This window comes from Rhagoletis pomonella, unplaced genomic scaffold, assembly GCF_013731165.1.
Source record: "Rhagoletis pomonella isolate Grant_MI unplaced genomic scaffold, Rhpom_1.0 Rhpom_scaffold_00010, whole genome shotgun sequence".
NCBI lineage: Eukaryota > Metazoa > Arthropoda > Insecta > Diptera > Tephritidae > Rhagoletis > Rhagoletis pomonella.
In genome coordinates, this window is record NW_023458564.1 from 29,149,561 (window position 1) to 29,164,678 (window position 15,118).

The window sequence follows — 15,118 nt, forward strand, 5'->3', positions numbered from 1 at the left end:
TTTATAAACATAAATCGTAAAGCGCATACTGTCTATTTATGTATGTATGTGTATATGACAGCGACGATCAGTGAGAGCATTTGTGGCGAACTTATGTTCTAATCTATATATTGTTATACAAAATCTTAAAAGCCGTCTTAAGTTTTGCTCGTCGCCGATATATGCACGAACATACATTGTTCAGTTGTGTCTAAATATAATATATAACATACCAAAAGTTTCTCAATAATACCAGTCTCTCGAGTTGCTTGACTTGGATCATTGGCAGCTGAAGAAGAGCTCGATTGCGAGCTGAAGATGGACGATGAGTTATTGCCACCGCCACCACTACCTCCATTGTTCAGAACGCTATTTGATTGGAACACACCGATTGTTGCCGGGTTTTGAATAACTTCTGGAACTTCGTTGGCATCGAAAATCCCAATCGGTGGTGGATGTTGAGAAATCGACTGTTGATTCTGCGATTGCCCCGGTGGTGGACCCAAAGTCGAATCCAAAGTAAAAGTACCAATTGGCGGAAAAGTCGTTTGAATACGCATGGCATTCATGTTGAAAAAGCCATCACAAGAAATGTTATCGTAGATTTCTAAGAAAACAGAGCCACAACAAATGTTTGGAATCACTTAATTTTTATGCGAATGAGTTTTATTGGCTTATGTACATATGTATACATAAATAGTATTTCTTAAATTTTTAGTTTAGTTAATTTGTAAGTTTTTACAGCTGTTCAAATATTTGCGTTATTCAAAACGCAATGCTCTCGAATAATTCAAAACGATTCAATTACGGGCTGATATACACAGGCCGAGTGGTTTGAGAACAAAATCACGAACAATGCAACACAACACACGCACGCAAACATGAATAAGCCGCACACAACAAATTGCTTTTTCACTTTTTCAGCTTTACAAAATTGGACAAGAGGAGGTTTACACTAAATAAGATTTGAATTTTGCAGTTTAACAGTTTCCAGGATACACAAGTTTCTAGTTTTTTTTTTCACAAATAATTCGGAAAGACATGGAGCAATTCAAAATAAATAAAGTATATCAAATTTTTCAAACGTAATGTGACAAAAATGAAACAAATCAGATCGAATGATTTGATTTAAAATTTTTGCAAAAACTTTGGAAATATTTTACCGATAAGAGTTGTTTCACTCTTCTACTTTTGTTTTCATTATCTTTACCTTCTGTTCCATCCCCATATTCATCAATATCCTTACCCTACAGCGTTTATCAAACAACGTAAAAAATAAAGGTTGTTTGTAACTCTTATCGGCAAAATAAAAAATATTTCTCCTCTAGTGAAACAGCGTTCTCCTTAAGTTTCAGAATTCGGGCAACATTTTCAATTTGTAAATTCGAGATAACCGTTACTTTTGGTGCCTGGTGATTGAAGACGGTGAAGTAAGGCAGAACGGAAAATTTCTTTCGGCAACAATTAGTATCCAAAAACTGGATTGCCTTATTAAAACTTGCGTTACATATCTAAGTTGTCTCATAATTAATATACAGCACAGAGCCATACAACGGCAAGCATTTTTTCTTTTGTTGTTATTTCATTGTTTTTTTGTATTATTTTTAAATCATATTGAATTACATTGCCAATTAATATATAATAGTTTAATTTTGGTATAGGTACATATCGTTACCTTAATTCACAAAGGCCCTAACCAACACTTTTCGAAACTTGTAGGATGAAATTATTAAAATACACCTTCATTAAAAATTGTGTAGTGTTTGTACCAAAAACAACGGAGTTACATGCCACTTTTCAAAAAGCCCCACCTGTATTGCTCATTTTATAATGTTTTTTGCTTCTCCTGTAAAAAAAAAAAAATGTTGGCTAGGGCCTTTGTGAAATAAGGTGACGATATGTATGTTTATAAGTAATCTTTTATTCGTATACATATTCACCATCTTCTGTGTCCTTATAAAAGTAAAGTGTGTAAATTAACCTTGTGATGTTAATGCCATATGATGTCATATCAAGTGATGTTATCTCATGTGATGTGATATAAAGTGATGTTTTGTCATGTGATGTCAAGTCATGCGATGTCAAATGTACACGTATTTCATGTAATGTGATCTCATTTCATTTAATGAGTTCAAGTGAGGGATGCAATGAGTTCAGGAGAAGTGAGCTTAGGAGAGATGTGGTGTGGCAAGTATATGAGTGGCGAGTTCCCTTTTTCTCAGCGATAGATTGTGCGCTGGGTTTGGGACCCGCCCCGTAAAAACCCCCTTCCAGTCAAGAAATTTCAAAAAGCCTCGGATGCGACCCCCGCTTTTGATGACGACCATGGCGCACGTTTAAAGACTACGATTTAAGAGTATGCACCTAGAATGTCCGGACCCTCAATGGGAAACATACCTCTGCCCGGCTGGTTGATGTCCACGTAGGGACAAAAAAGGAGCGCAAATTGCGTGTTGGATTTGTGATGGGAAGGAGACTTCGTCGTCGAGTACTGTCGTTCATCCCGGTGGACGAGCGCCTAGCCACAATCCGCATCAAAGCAAGATTCTTCAACATCTCACAAATTTGCGCCCACGACCCGAGGGAAGAGAAAGACGAGTCCAAGGTTAGCTTCTTTAGCACTTGGAGCGCACATAACAGCGCTAACTCCGTCATGATATTAAAATCGTGCTTGGCAACTTCCAATGTCAGGGTGGGCAAGGAAAAGATCTTTGGAACCACCGTCGGAAAATTCAGCCTCCATGACGAAACATCCGATAACGGACTGAGGCTTATCGAATTCGCCGGGGCCCGAAACATGGTAATATGCAGTGCAAGGGTCACCCACAAAAATATCCAAATATATCGAAATACGAGAAACCAAATCGATCATGATTTATAAATAGTCGGAAGGCAAGCTTCCAGTGTTTTAGACGTACGTACACTCTGAGGCCCAAACATTGACTCGGCCCACTATCTTGCTGCAGCCAAAATACGCACCAGCCTCTGTTGGATGAGGAAGCAAAGCGAATGGGTCTGGTGGTAAACGATGACAAGACGATGTATCTCCTGTCATCAAACAAAGAGTCGGTGCATTCAGCACCGTCTGTGTACCAGTGTACGTATCGGAGATCAAGTGCAGGGAGCCCATTTGCCCAATCATCGGGGATTATCACTTGGAATTTTCTGCCAAAGAAGACCTCTTTAGTCATGGAATCAGATATTCCGCATATTTCCAACCCTGGTACCTTTCCAAGAATACCTGCATGAACCTTCTTTGCGAAGAAGCCGTCGTTAGATAGTCGAAGTTACAGCTCCCTCGTTACTGTTTCCTGGATAAAAATATGGAGAGGAATCGATCCCAGGAGCGACTCTAGAGCCGCAGTTGAACACGTTCTTATGGATCCACTGACGGATAGACATGCCAATCTTTGCAGCTTGTTAAGGCGAAATATGGCAGTTTTTTCCATTGTTTTCTGCCACATGCTATGGATGCATAAGACACAATCGAACGGACGATCGTATGGTAGAGCCACTCAATCAGCCTTGAGCTAAAACCCTCTGCAGGCCCACATCGGAGTATTCAAGTACTGTCCCTCCAAGAGTGACCGAACTAAGGTTTGGTTTATACCTTGTAAACGGTACCAGAACAGCCTTCCGAGGATTTATGCTGAGGCCCTAATTGACACGCGACACTCATGTAGTCTGATTAAGTGGTCATCCATAACAAGTGACCAAAGCAAGAGAGAAAGGACTCCTCCCTGTGGGCAGCCTCTCACGGCTCTTATTTTCACTGAGTATTGCTCAAGGACGATGTAATTTCACGCTCACGAAGCATAGCGTCGATCCAACCAATAATAGTATGGTATAAGCCTCTTTGGACCAATTCCCTTGAGACAGATCCATAGGCAGTATTATCGAAAGCCCCCTCAATGTCCAAGAAGATGCACATAGCGATCTCCTTTGTCTTGAAGGCACTTTCGATCCTACTAACCAGATACAATGAGCCGAATCCGTTGATTTCCCTTTGACATAAGGTGGTGGTGTAAAGGAGTGAAAGTGTTAAGTCCCTCCCTAATATGGAGGTCTAAGAGTCTCTCTAAATTTTTGAGAGTGAAGGAAGTTAGACTAATAGGTCTGTATGATTTAGCTAAGTCAAGGGGCCTGTTGCCCGATTTCGGAATAAATAACACGGACACCTTCCTCCAAGCATACGGTGTGAATTCCCAGCAATAACTAGCCCCAAATATACAGATCAGGAAATCAATGATATCCTCAATACTTCTTTGCAGTAGTGCTGGGAAGATCCCATCACCACCCGCTGCTTTGCAGGGTTCAAAAGAACTTACCGCCCACCGTACCTTGTCCCTGTCAAAGATATAGCCAGATCTGCTTTCAATCCTCACCGGGAACCTGTGTTCCGAGGAGACAGAGGTCATCAGATCATGCTCCACCAAGGAACCTTGGAAATGCACTTGAAGTAGGGGATTTAGGGTCTCCCTGTTATCGTTTGTAAAGGTGACATCTTGCCTCCTTAGGAGAGCTATCCCATTGGAAGACTCCTTTGATAAAATTTTACGCAGACGCGAGGCTTCAGGCCACGTTTGTATTGTTTCGCAATGTCGCCTCCATCAATCCCTCTTCGAGTGCCTAGTAATCTTGTTATAGCCAGTGAGACAGGCCTTATACTCGTCTCACTGATGTGTCCTTTTGGGCCTGTTGAAAAGCTCCCTGACAGTTTTGCGCTTAGCATCCAGTTTACCGGTGCAAATCATATTATTTTCAGCAAGGTGGCCACCCTATTCAAAAAATAATCAATTATTGAACACCTAGAGGGCAAGCCTTTTAATTTTTGTATTTCAACGAACAGATCTTATAATTTTTTAGAGAGGTGGCAACTCTATAGAAATTCTATGTACTAAAGATAATGATATGTACTAAAGATAATACCCCTACCGATACAGATTATATTTAGTAAAATCTCGTCTAAATCTGTGAAGTAATTCTCGAGATTAATAATAATTATAGATTGGCGCTTACTTATACATACGTTAGTAGGAGCATTTTTTTGTAAGCGACAAAAGAACGCTCAACTTGGGTAAAATTTCCTTTAAGCGACTTAAGCAACCCTATTCGTATATACTTATTTAAAATATAAGTCACGTATATAAGGAAACAAAAATTTCCCTTTCCCCTTTCCCATTGACAATTCACAATAGAGCAGTTTTTTCACTTAACAACACTACCCTTTATGTCGCGTGTTTTTTAACCGACCTGGCTGAACTCGGATAAATTGCCCAGATTGTGTGGTTGCTTTGTGTGTATTTCGTCATTTAACCGAGTGTTCTTTTGTAGCTTGGTTGCAAAATAATGCATCTAGTGTTTGGCCGAGCTTCTCCGATTTGTGGCATGCGCCTTGATGTTGTCACACAAAGGGCGATTGTGTGTGTGTTTTTTTTTTTGATTTTTTGTTGATTTTAGGTTGAACCGATTGATGTTGGTTTTGCCCCACTAGAGGCTAAGTCTTTTCGTTTGACAGTTTTGGTGCATATCTGATACCTTCGCTTATTAAGATTGAATATAGTAATTTTTTAACAGGTGGCAACCCTACTCGAAAGAAATAAAACATTTATGCTTATCTAGAGGCCAATCCCTTTCATTTCACACCTAATTTTTTGTAATAGAACGAACTGCGCGGATCTTATATTTTTTTGCAGGTGGCAACCCTATAAAAATTCTAAATACAAAAGGTCAAGGTCCTGTCTATACAGAATATATTCGAGAAAATCTCGTCCAAATTAGTAGTTTTCAATATTAGCGCATTCAAAGAATCTCTACTTCCTTTACAATAGGGGTCTTCATGTAAAGTGATAAAGGGATAAATTGCTTAAATTTATGTTTATCCGCATTCTTTCATGAACGCACCTTGGTAAATAATTGCATAAAATTGTTTATTATTTAACTTATATGATAGTAACGTTTTATTATTACCTTGTCCGTTGCGTACATTTGCTTTTTATGTTTTCGTAGCAAAAGCGACCACCTGCCAACCTGTCAGGGCTGAATTTTGCTGATATTTATACACCAATCCACCAAAATCGTTTGATAAAGTGATCAACTTTGGCTAAATACGATTTTCATACAAAGTTTGACAGTTCATTTATCAAAATGATAAATTTATCATTTTATCAAGTTTATCAATAGGTGGCAGCCCTACTCAAAAAAATTAAACCTTTTGTACATACATGCGAATTCCATGACCTTTCATTTGGTATCCCATTTTGTAATCCAACGAACGATGAAAATCTTTTAATTTTTTAACTCAGAAAAATAATACATTATTGCACATCTAGAGGCTAAAGGCTGTGTTATGCATACTTGGCAGTGCATGCACTGCTATACATATATGTAATACTTCTATATTGGTAGTAAGCTAACATCTCAATGTGTAAGCATTCCGAAATCAAAGCGAGACAGTCTAGTACCGTTTTTGTCAATGTATTGTGTACTTGATTGCCGTTTTTGTAAATGTGTTGTGTACATGTTTATTTACAAACGTATGTGTTCCTTTTCTTTCGTACGTATTTATTGATATATCTGTACTGTAGTGTTTTCGGACGGTACTAGCTCTTACTGCCAATATAGGAGTATTACATATATGCTGCTATACAATTTTTAAGTAGAAATCAAAAACCAACAGTCTTCTGCGTATGTAATACTGGACGTTGTGTAACCGCTTACACGCGAAGCTCATTTAACAGATTCCTTATGTGACAACTCTCAAGTATGCATAACAGAGCCTTTAGTCTTTTCATTTCACAGTGACGGTGCAGGATTTATGCCTACGTTTATTATAATTGTAATTTTATTAACAGGTGAAAACCTATTCAAAAAAATAAAACATTAGTGCTTTTCTAAGGGCCAATCCGTTTGATTTGACGCCTCATGTGCGGTGCGGTAGTTTTTTTAGACAGGTGGCAACCCTATTAAATTTAAATTCTAAATAAAAAAGGTCAAAATCCGTTCAGTAGTTTTCGAGACTAGCGCGTACAAAGAATCTCGACTTTCCTTTATACTATGCATAGAAGCAATAACCGCCAAGTCGACTTAAGAAAGAATGGAGTTATATCCCCTATCGTGTTATTCCATGTGTATGTGAAATCTCCATCTCGCCAGCTAGGCTATTTAAAAAGTTATAGACGAACATATTTTGGCTTCTCCATAGGGTTAACATTACAATCCAAGTGTTTAAAACGTTTTTTCCGAATTCAGGTTTTTCAACTTAAAGCATGTTCAAAATCAAAGCTCGTTTTTCAATCACCCCGTTTACATAGGCAAATCTCAGATTATTAGCCGTCAAATTTGTTGTACTTGTTATTCTCACATCTCAAGGAGAAGTTATGTTTCTTCTCCGTGCCGCCGCGATCACTTTTCTCTGCTATACTAAACACTTTAAATATATTTTAACTTAGTATTTTATTAAAAAAAAACCTTTACAAACCTCTTTTCCCTGCTATCGTCCATTTTTGTTTACTTTTACATTTGGCATTTCTCCTCTTCTTGGCAAAAATAATCGATAAAACTAAGTTGGACACCGAAAAGTTATCGGTTAAATCTGAGATTATTTTATAATTACATATAATAATACAAGGGAGGAATTTTGTATGGCGAATCTCTTTTTCTAATTAAAGATTAGCGAGTTAAGCTCGAAAATGAGGATAATCTAGTTATATGTAAACCTAGTATTAGGGGATTATTGCTTAACTCCCTACTCTGTAATTAGAAAAAGAGATTAGCCATATAAAATTCGTCGCTCGTTAATCTGTAATTATAAAATAATCTCAGAACAAACCGACTACTTTTCGGTGTCCAACCAAGTTTTATCGATTATTTTTGCGAAGAGGAGAAATGCCAAATGCAAAAGTAAATAAAAATGGATGCTAGCAAAGAAAAGAGGTTTGTAAAGGTATTTTTAATAAAATATTAAGTTAAAATAAACATAACTTTTGCTTGAAATGTGAGAATAACAAGCACAACAAATTTGTCGGCTAATAATCTTCAGATTTGCCTGGGTAAACGGTGTGATTAAAAACGAACTTTGATTGAAATTATCAGGCCAATTCTGAACAGAAACTCCCTGAGAGCTTTCTCTCTTTACCCTTTCCTCCTATCTGAATAAAAGTTCGCTGAGGATTTTTTATATTAAATGGCGGAGTTGAGCTGTCAAAAAAGTGTCAAACAGCTCTTTCGAAATTCGAATTTCCTCCTCCCAAATTTTTGGGGAAAATGCTACTCCCAAGGAGTTAATTATTGGAGGATTTCTTTCTCGGGAGAAACAAATTCCCGGAGAACCAACTCCTCGGGATTATTTAGAATTGGGCTGTCATCACTGATATGAATTTAAACTTTACAATTAAATAGTAAATTATTCTAACAAGCGATATATAAGGTCAGCATTAACATCATCGATAATAATATAAATCAAAGATTCACACTTTATATAAAGTTCACAACAATTAAAAAAAAGCTTCATCGACATCAAGGCGAATTAATATAAGGTGATAGCAGGAGTACCAAAACAAAAATTTACATGTATTTACATGTATTTTTTTTTTGCTTTGGCGGCATAAACTGTCAAAATCTGTATGTGTGTGTAGAAATTCAAACAAAATTTTTCAATTTGATATCAGAAGCCGGGCGGCGAAACACATACACAAAATCAGCTGAGCTAGTAACACCACCTTATATAAATCGCCTTGATCGACATTTTTTACTTCTTATTCAGAATTTCAAGTAAATATAATTGTTTGAAATTGTGTTGCTAACGGTGTCCCGCATTTTATTTCATAAGAAATTCATGCTTACATACATACATAATATGTAAAAAAAAGTGTATATATTCATCACAAAAAAAAAAAAAAATCTCAAAAATAAACGGGATTGTTTAGCCGTTTGAAGCTTGCACTTCATCGGACTAAAATTGAATGGGCTACAAAACTGCATACTCGTAAATTCTAGAAACTCTGAGTAAAAAGTTGAAAATTTTGATGTAGTTGGCTTCACAAATGAAAAAAGTGGAAAAAGCTGCAACAGTTTACATGGTGGTGATCTTCGAAATAGCAGCTATAACTTCTACCAAAATATGAATTGTGGGTTTTTCCATAAAATTTTCATTAAAACGGCGGCAAAAAAAAGAAGAGTGCATCGCCAGATCCCGTACAATCCGCGTGATCTACTCACGTACCAAACACTATGCAATAGACCGGTATGCTTAACACTACTCGAATATTTCAAGCTTTATTTTCTAGAATTGCGATTAATACCAATAATACCAGGTTGACCGAGCTTTGCCCGGAGTGCATATATCGATGGCTGAGTGGGAGATCGACCTATCTCGGCTGCCAGTTCGAAAACGCTCTATCTCAAAAAACTTTTCAAGAACGCCCTATTTCAGAATTTTATTGAAAAACACCCTATCTCAAAATTCGGTTCAAAAACGCCCTATCTCACTTCAAAATGTATTGAAAATATGCTGATATAGGGCGTTTTTGAATCGGCAGCTGAGATAGGGGGTTTTTGAAACGAATTCTGAAATAGGGCGTTCTTGAAAAGTTTTTTGATATACAATGTTTTCGAACTGGCTGCCGAGATAGGTCGATCTTCCACTCAGCCATCGATATGTACTTTTTAAAGTGTTCAAGATTTGGATAGCTTTAAAAAAATATTTTGGAAATAAACAAAAAATAGGTTTTCGATATCTACTAACTAAATTCCTCTCTACTCTAAAATTTAGGTGGAAATCCTATTCCGAAATACGCTGGAATGAATGGAACATATCTTAAGCATATGTGTACTGTGTATACATAAAAAATGTCGATTGAAATTAACAAAATAAAAATTTGTATTACATAGAACCCTGGCAATCCTGATGGAAAATATTTTCTGATCAAAGTTCTCAATACCTTTCATTTGATACCCATATTGCGATGTTTTAGATAAATTGTGTATAATCGAAAATAAGTGGCAACCTTACACTATTATCCTAAGAGATAACATTTTATATATAGAGAAAGCATTGTTTAAGAACCTTCTTTTGGTACCCATGAATAGTAATATTTTACCTTTTTTTGTAAAAAAAAAAATTAAATAAATATGCGATTCAAAATAGGTGGCAATCTTAAAAAAATCTTTTTGAATTAGGGATCTTTAAAATACCTTCCATTTGATACCCATATTATGATGTTTTAATTAAATTTTAACTAATTTTTATGGCAACTTTCTTATTTTTGTCACGATTTTAATTATAATTCTGTCCGAAGTTTTAATGCCCGATACAAGGTAAGTTTAATTTTTAAGATTGCTCTGTGTAGTATTAATTAAAGCAGTATATCTACAGATGCAATGGCTCAAAGCAATCCGATTTGGCAATTTTACAAGCGTAAAGCTTGTAACTTTTATTCGAAGGTAATTTCGCTTTGTACATCGTGTATACTGCACTGAATACAATTACTGATTGTCTCTATGAGCAAACCCCATGGAAGTTGCTCACTTCCGGGGTTAGCTGAGCCTGACGACAACGTTTGATGGACAAGCCGGTCGGAGCGGGGTTGGGTAGCCGCTACAAATACCACAACAACTGTGTTTTCCAAGATATCTAATTTTTGCTGTAACAAATCGGGTTGGGTTCGGTTCTGGCCGAACTTCTAGAAAAGCCGAGGGTTCGGTTCGGTTCGGGTTCGGCTTCGGCCAAAAAATTCGAGTTCGGTCGGTCTCTAGTATCCTTGCGAATTTTGTAGTATTTGTTTTTGAAAAAATTACGGGTTAAGGATTAATATAAGTACGACCATCTCCTCGAAATTCGACCTTCTATTTTAATAGCACAAAAAATAAAAATAATTGAAAAATTTAATATTTTTAAATTCTAAAGATTATTATTATTTTTTTTTATTTGGTACCCATATTTGTATTCTAGATTGCACTGATTGCTAATCATATCTTTGAAATTTCGAAGTCCTTTAAATGAATAAACCTTTATATTAAATACATGGTATAAATTATTATTATTATTGTATGTGACTTCTTCACAAATTTTAGCAAGCTGCAGGCCTTTCAAAACATCACTTCAGTAAAATATATCGGAGAAAATTGATATAAGTCGGTAATTTTTCTAAACTATTTATTTGAAAAGTGGCGACTTTTCCATGAATATACGAAATTATTTTCACTGAGAAAAATATATGTAGGTAGCCTAATGCGAATTTCCACTAGGCACTGAAATGACGAAAAATGTGTGACATTTAAAAAATGTTATGTGGAAGCGAATTTAATGACAATTTTTCTTAACGTGCCCCTCGATGCATCGATGTTTTCTGTAAACCGACATCTCTAGTACATCCAAAGAACGTAAATCTATAAGAAGAGGCAACACGTTATAATTGTAGCGATTGTGATTGTGTGTTTGCTGACTTGCACTTTGTTATACTAAAATTTTATGAGCTATAAAACTGCATACCCAAAAATATTCTCAGGAGTCATATTAAAAAGTCCAAAATATTGATGAAATTTGAGAATTTTTTCTAAATTTTGTATAAAATTTGAAACATTGTTTTATATGGTTTTAGTTAAAGCACGAACAGTATTTTTTTATAAAAAAAAAAAAATAAAAAAACACGTGAACACATGTTTGAGTCACCATAATATGTAAGTACATTCCAATAAAAGTTTGTTAAATTGTGGAGGAAACCTCTATGCGCATCGATGCATCGATGTACGCCCTCCTATGCATCGGTGCGAGGAAAAACATCGATGTATTTTTACCACTGACATCCCTAATGGCTAGTGGAAATTCGGCATAGGAAAACAAACACAAATAAGCTTGCGATCAAGTCAGAAGATTATGACAAATTCTTCAAAACTCTAGGAAGCAGGTTTTTACCTGGAGGAGACTACAACGCAAAACACCCACAATGGGCATCTCTCCTCATCACTCCTAACTTGCTTACACGTATCAAGAACTTGAAAGCAAGTTGCAATATACTGACACTTATTACTAACACACTCGCACTTTTACAACTTGACCGTCGACTTGATATAAATTTTTGCATTCAAGTCGTGAGGCGACTTGAAAGTCAAGTCAAACAGCTGATCACAGTTAAAGCATAAACAGGCGGGCAGCTTTAAGTATATTCCCGTACTTTGGGATTTAGTCAAAAATAGCCAGTAAGATATTACTGCAGGTATTATAAATATGTGTACGGGAACGAGGCGAGAATTTTAAGTTGTTGCCTTGACGATGGCATCTTGAAAGTAAAATTGATAATCAAGATGCGCGTAGCCTGCGTCCAGCTATCAATTAAAGTGCATTTTGACAAATAGTATGTGTGATCAACTTGAAACCAAGTTCTTGATCGTGTAACTGCACTGTTAAGGCTGACAACACTTTGTGGCTATGGCAAAATTAAATCAGTCCTGAGCCTCCTCAGGCTCAGCAACGTATTGGTCAATCGATACAAAAAAAATCCAGGCCCAATAGATTTTTGCGTAATTCAAGGTATTGCAGATATTGAAATTTCAGGAATTAGGATTCCTGTTTCAGTTCATCCTCTGACCATTCACCCACCCATAATGGTGACCCTAAGCAATGATCTTGTTGACTGAACTTCTCAATATTGTAGTTCATAGCAACAAAATCTCTGCAAATCTTAATATCTTCAACACTCACTGAAGTCTAACTACATAATGAAGATATCATAACAGCTGCTGAACACATCAATAACTGCACACAACAAGCTGCTTGGAGATCAACACCCGTTGTAAGCAAACCACAGTGTACAAGAATCCTTACCAAAAAACTTCCCAAAAAACGCAAGCCTAGAAAGAAATGGCAGCAGACTAGACATCCCGATGACAAAACAAGATTAGTTACGCTAACGAGATAACTCAAGGAAGTCTTGCAAAAAGACCGCTACTCCCAACTTCATCGTTATCTCAGTAACCTAGAGCAGTGATCGGCAGGCCATAGCTCAGTGAGCCCTCTCTGAGCACATGTGAGTGTCACACATATACGAAGAACGGCAGCTGACCAGTGCATTTAACGCACACAGTCTCACTTATTGAATCGTTTGAATGTTGTAGTATGCCGACCACTGACTTAGAGGCAACAGCTTCCAGCGACTATTCTCTCTGGAAAACAACAAAGCAATTACAGAGGCCAACTCTGGCACAGTCCGCCATCAGAATGAAAAACAACCAGTGGACTAAAAACGATCTCGAAAAAGCAAGCACATCTCCCCGTCATCTAAAAAGCATGTTTACACCACACGAATTTGAACACTCTCCCAATACTGCACAAAAAGTTAGTCAGACTCTCGAACAATCCTACCAAATGGACCCCCATAAAAAAAAAATCTCAAAAGTGGAAGTTAAGGAAGCGACCAAAAAACTCAAAGCTAACAAGTAAAGAAGTATAAATTCGGGCGAAACCGAGGTATCAAATATCGTCGTTTCAAATTTCTCTAAACTACCTTTGCATGATAAGCAGGGGTGTTTTCACCGATTTCAAACGTTTTCGATAATCTGCTGAGTTAGACTTAATGATATAATTGAACCAAGTTTGGTAGAAATCGATACAGTGGTTACCGAGGTACACCTAGTAATCATAAAGTAGGCGGTGCCATGGCCAATTCCTAAAAATCTAAAACAATCTTGTTTACTGTTAAGAGTTTGCTGTAAGTGTTAACTTGGAATAAATTAGTCCTCAGTCCGATTTGAATAATTTTCAACGAATTGGTTTTCCGTACCAAGGCTATTATGTGCACCGAGTTTGGTCAAAAAAATCAAAAAAATTAGCTTCAGTAGTTATTGATTTATTGCAGTTTTCGCGTTTATTTAAATTACCGTTACATAGAGGTGGGCGTAATTACTGCCCGTTTTCAAAGATTTTCTACAGATTTCTTAGTTGGAGCCTATGCAAGGCTCGTACGAAGATTTATAAGGATTGGTCAAGGGTATTTCATCTAAGTGGGCGGGGTCACGCCTATTTCATAATAGTATTATGAAGTATCCAAATTATACTACACCTACTAATCTTCCAACAAATTTTTTAAGAACTGAAACATTAGAAATTGTTTTTTTTATACCCGAGCGCACTTGTTGGCCTTGGTATAGCATACTAAATGGCCGAAAATTTAAAAAATCGGACATTAACCACGCCTACCTCCCATATAACGGTAATTTTCAGAAATACGAAAACTGCGATATTTTAATAACTACTGAAGATAATTCACTCAAAAGTGATATTTACAATAAGTTTCAGACGAAAAATAAGAATATTATAAATTTTTGGAAAATGGGCGTAGCCACGCCTACTTATGGTTACATGTGTATATCTTGGTAACCGCTGCACCAATTTCTTCCAAACTTGGCACAGTTGTTGGTCCTGGTACAGCATACCATATGGCCGACATTTTTTTTAAAATCGGACAAAAACCACGCCCACATTCCATATAACGGTAATTTCGAGAAATACAAAATCTTCAATAAATCCGTAAATATTAAAGCTAATTTATTCAAAATTGATGCTTGCAACAACTCTTAACCAAGAAATACGTTTGTGATAAAATTTTGGAAAATGGGCGTGGCACCGCCCACTTATGATAAAATTGAGGCCGCTTTTCATATAACGGTAAATTTCAGAACTGCTTGAAACTTCAAAATTTCGAAATCTAAGGACGCTAATTTACTTAAAATTTATACACCCCGGCTTATCATGTAGCGGTAGCTTTCGGAAAGGTGGAAAACATATATTTAATACTTGCGCCGGGTATTTAATGTTCGGCTCCGCCCGAACTTAGACTTTCTTACTTGTTTTCATTTACATTTAATATGTTTTTATCTTTTAAGTTGAGTTTTTGAATAAAGAAAATTATATTAAAATAAGAAAAAAATGTGTTTTGTAAAATTCAGAGAACAAAAGAAAAAACAACGAATTTTTATACCTTTCATGACCATGAAATGGTATTATAACTTTGGTCCGATGTTTGTAAGTACCAGAACAAAAAGAGATAGACCCATGAAAATGTATACTTATATGATCAGAACGTCGAACTGAGTTGATTTAGCCATGTCCGTCTGTCCGTCTGTCTGTCTGTTTGTATGCAAT

General features: G+C 36.6%; 1 protein-coding gene across 1 annotated transcript in view; it reads right to left on the reverse strand.

Annotated features, from left to right (window-relative positions):
* Positions 1-122: 122 nt before the first annotated feature.
* Positions 123-15,118, reverse strand: part of LOC118746218 — a 41,139-nt gene continuing 26,143 nt past the window's right edge. The window contains exon 2 of the mRNA XM_036480043.1: positions 123-586. Coding sequence (XP_036335936.1) covers positions 138-586 — 449 coding nt within the window. The 3' untranslated portion in view covers positions 123-137. The remainder of the gene's footprint in view (positions 587-15,118) is intronic.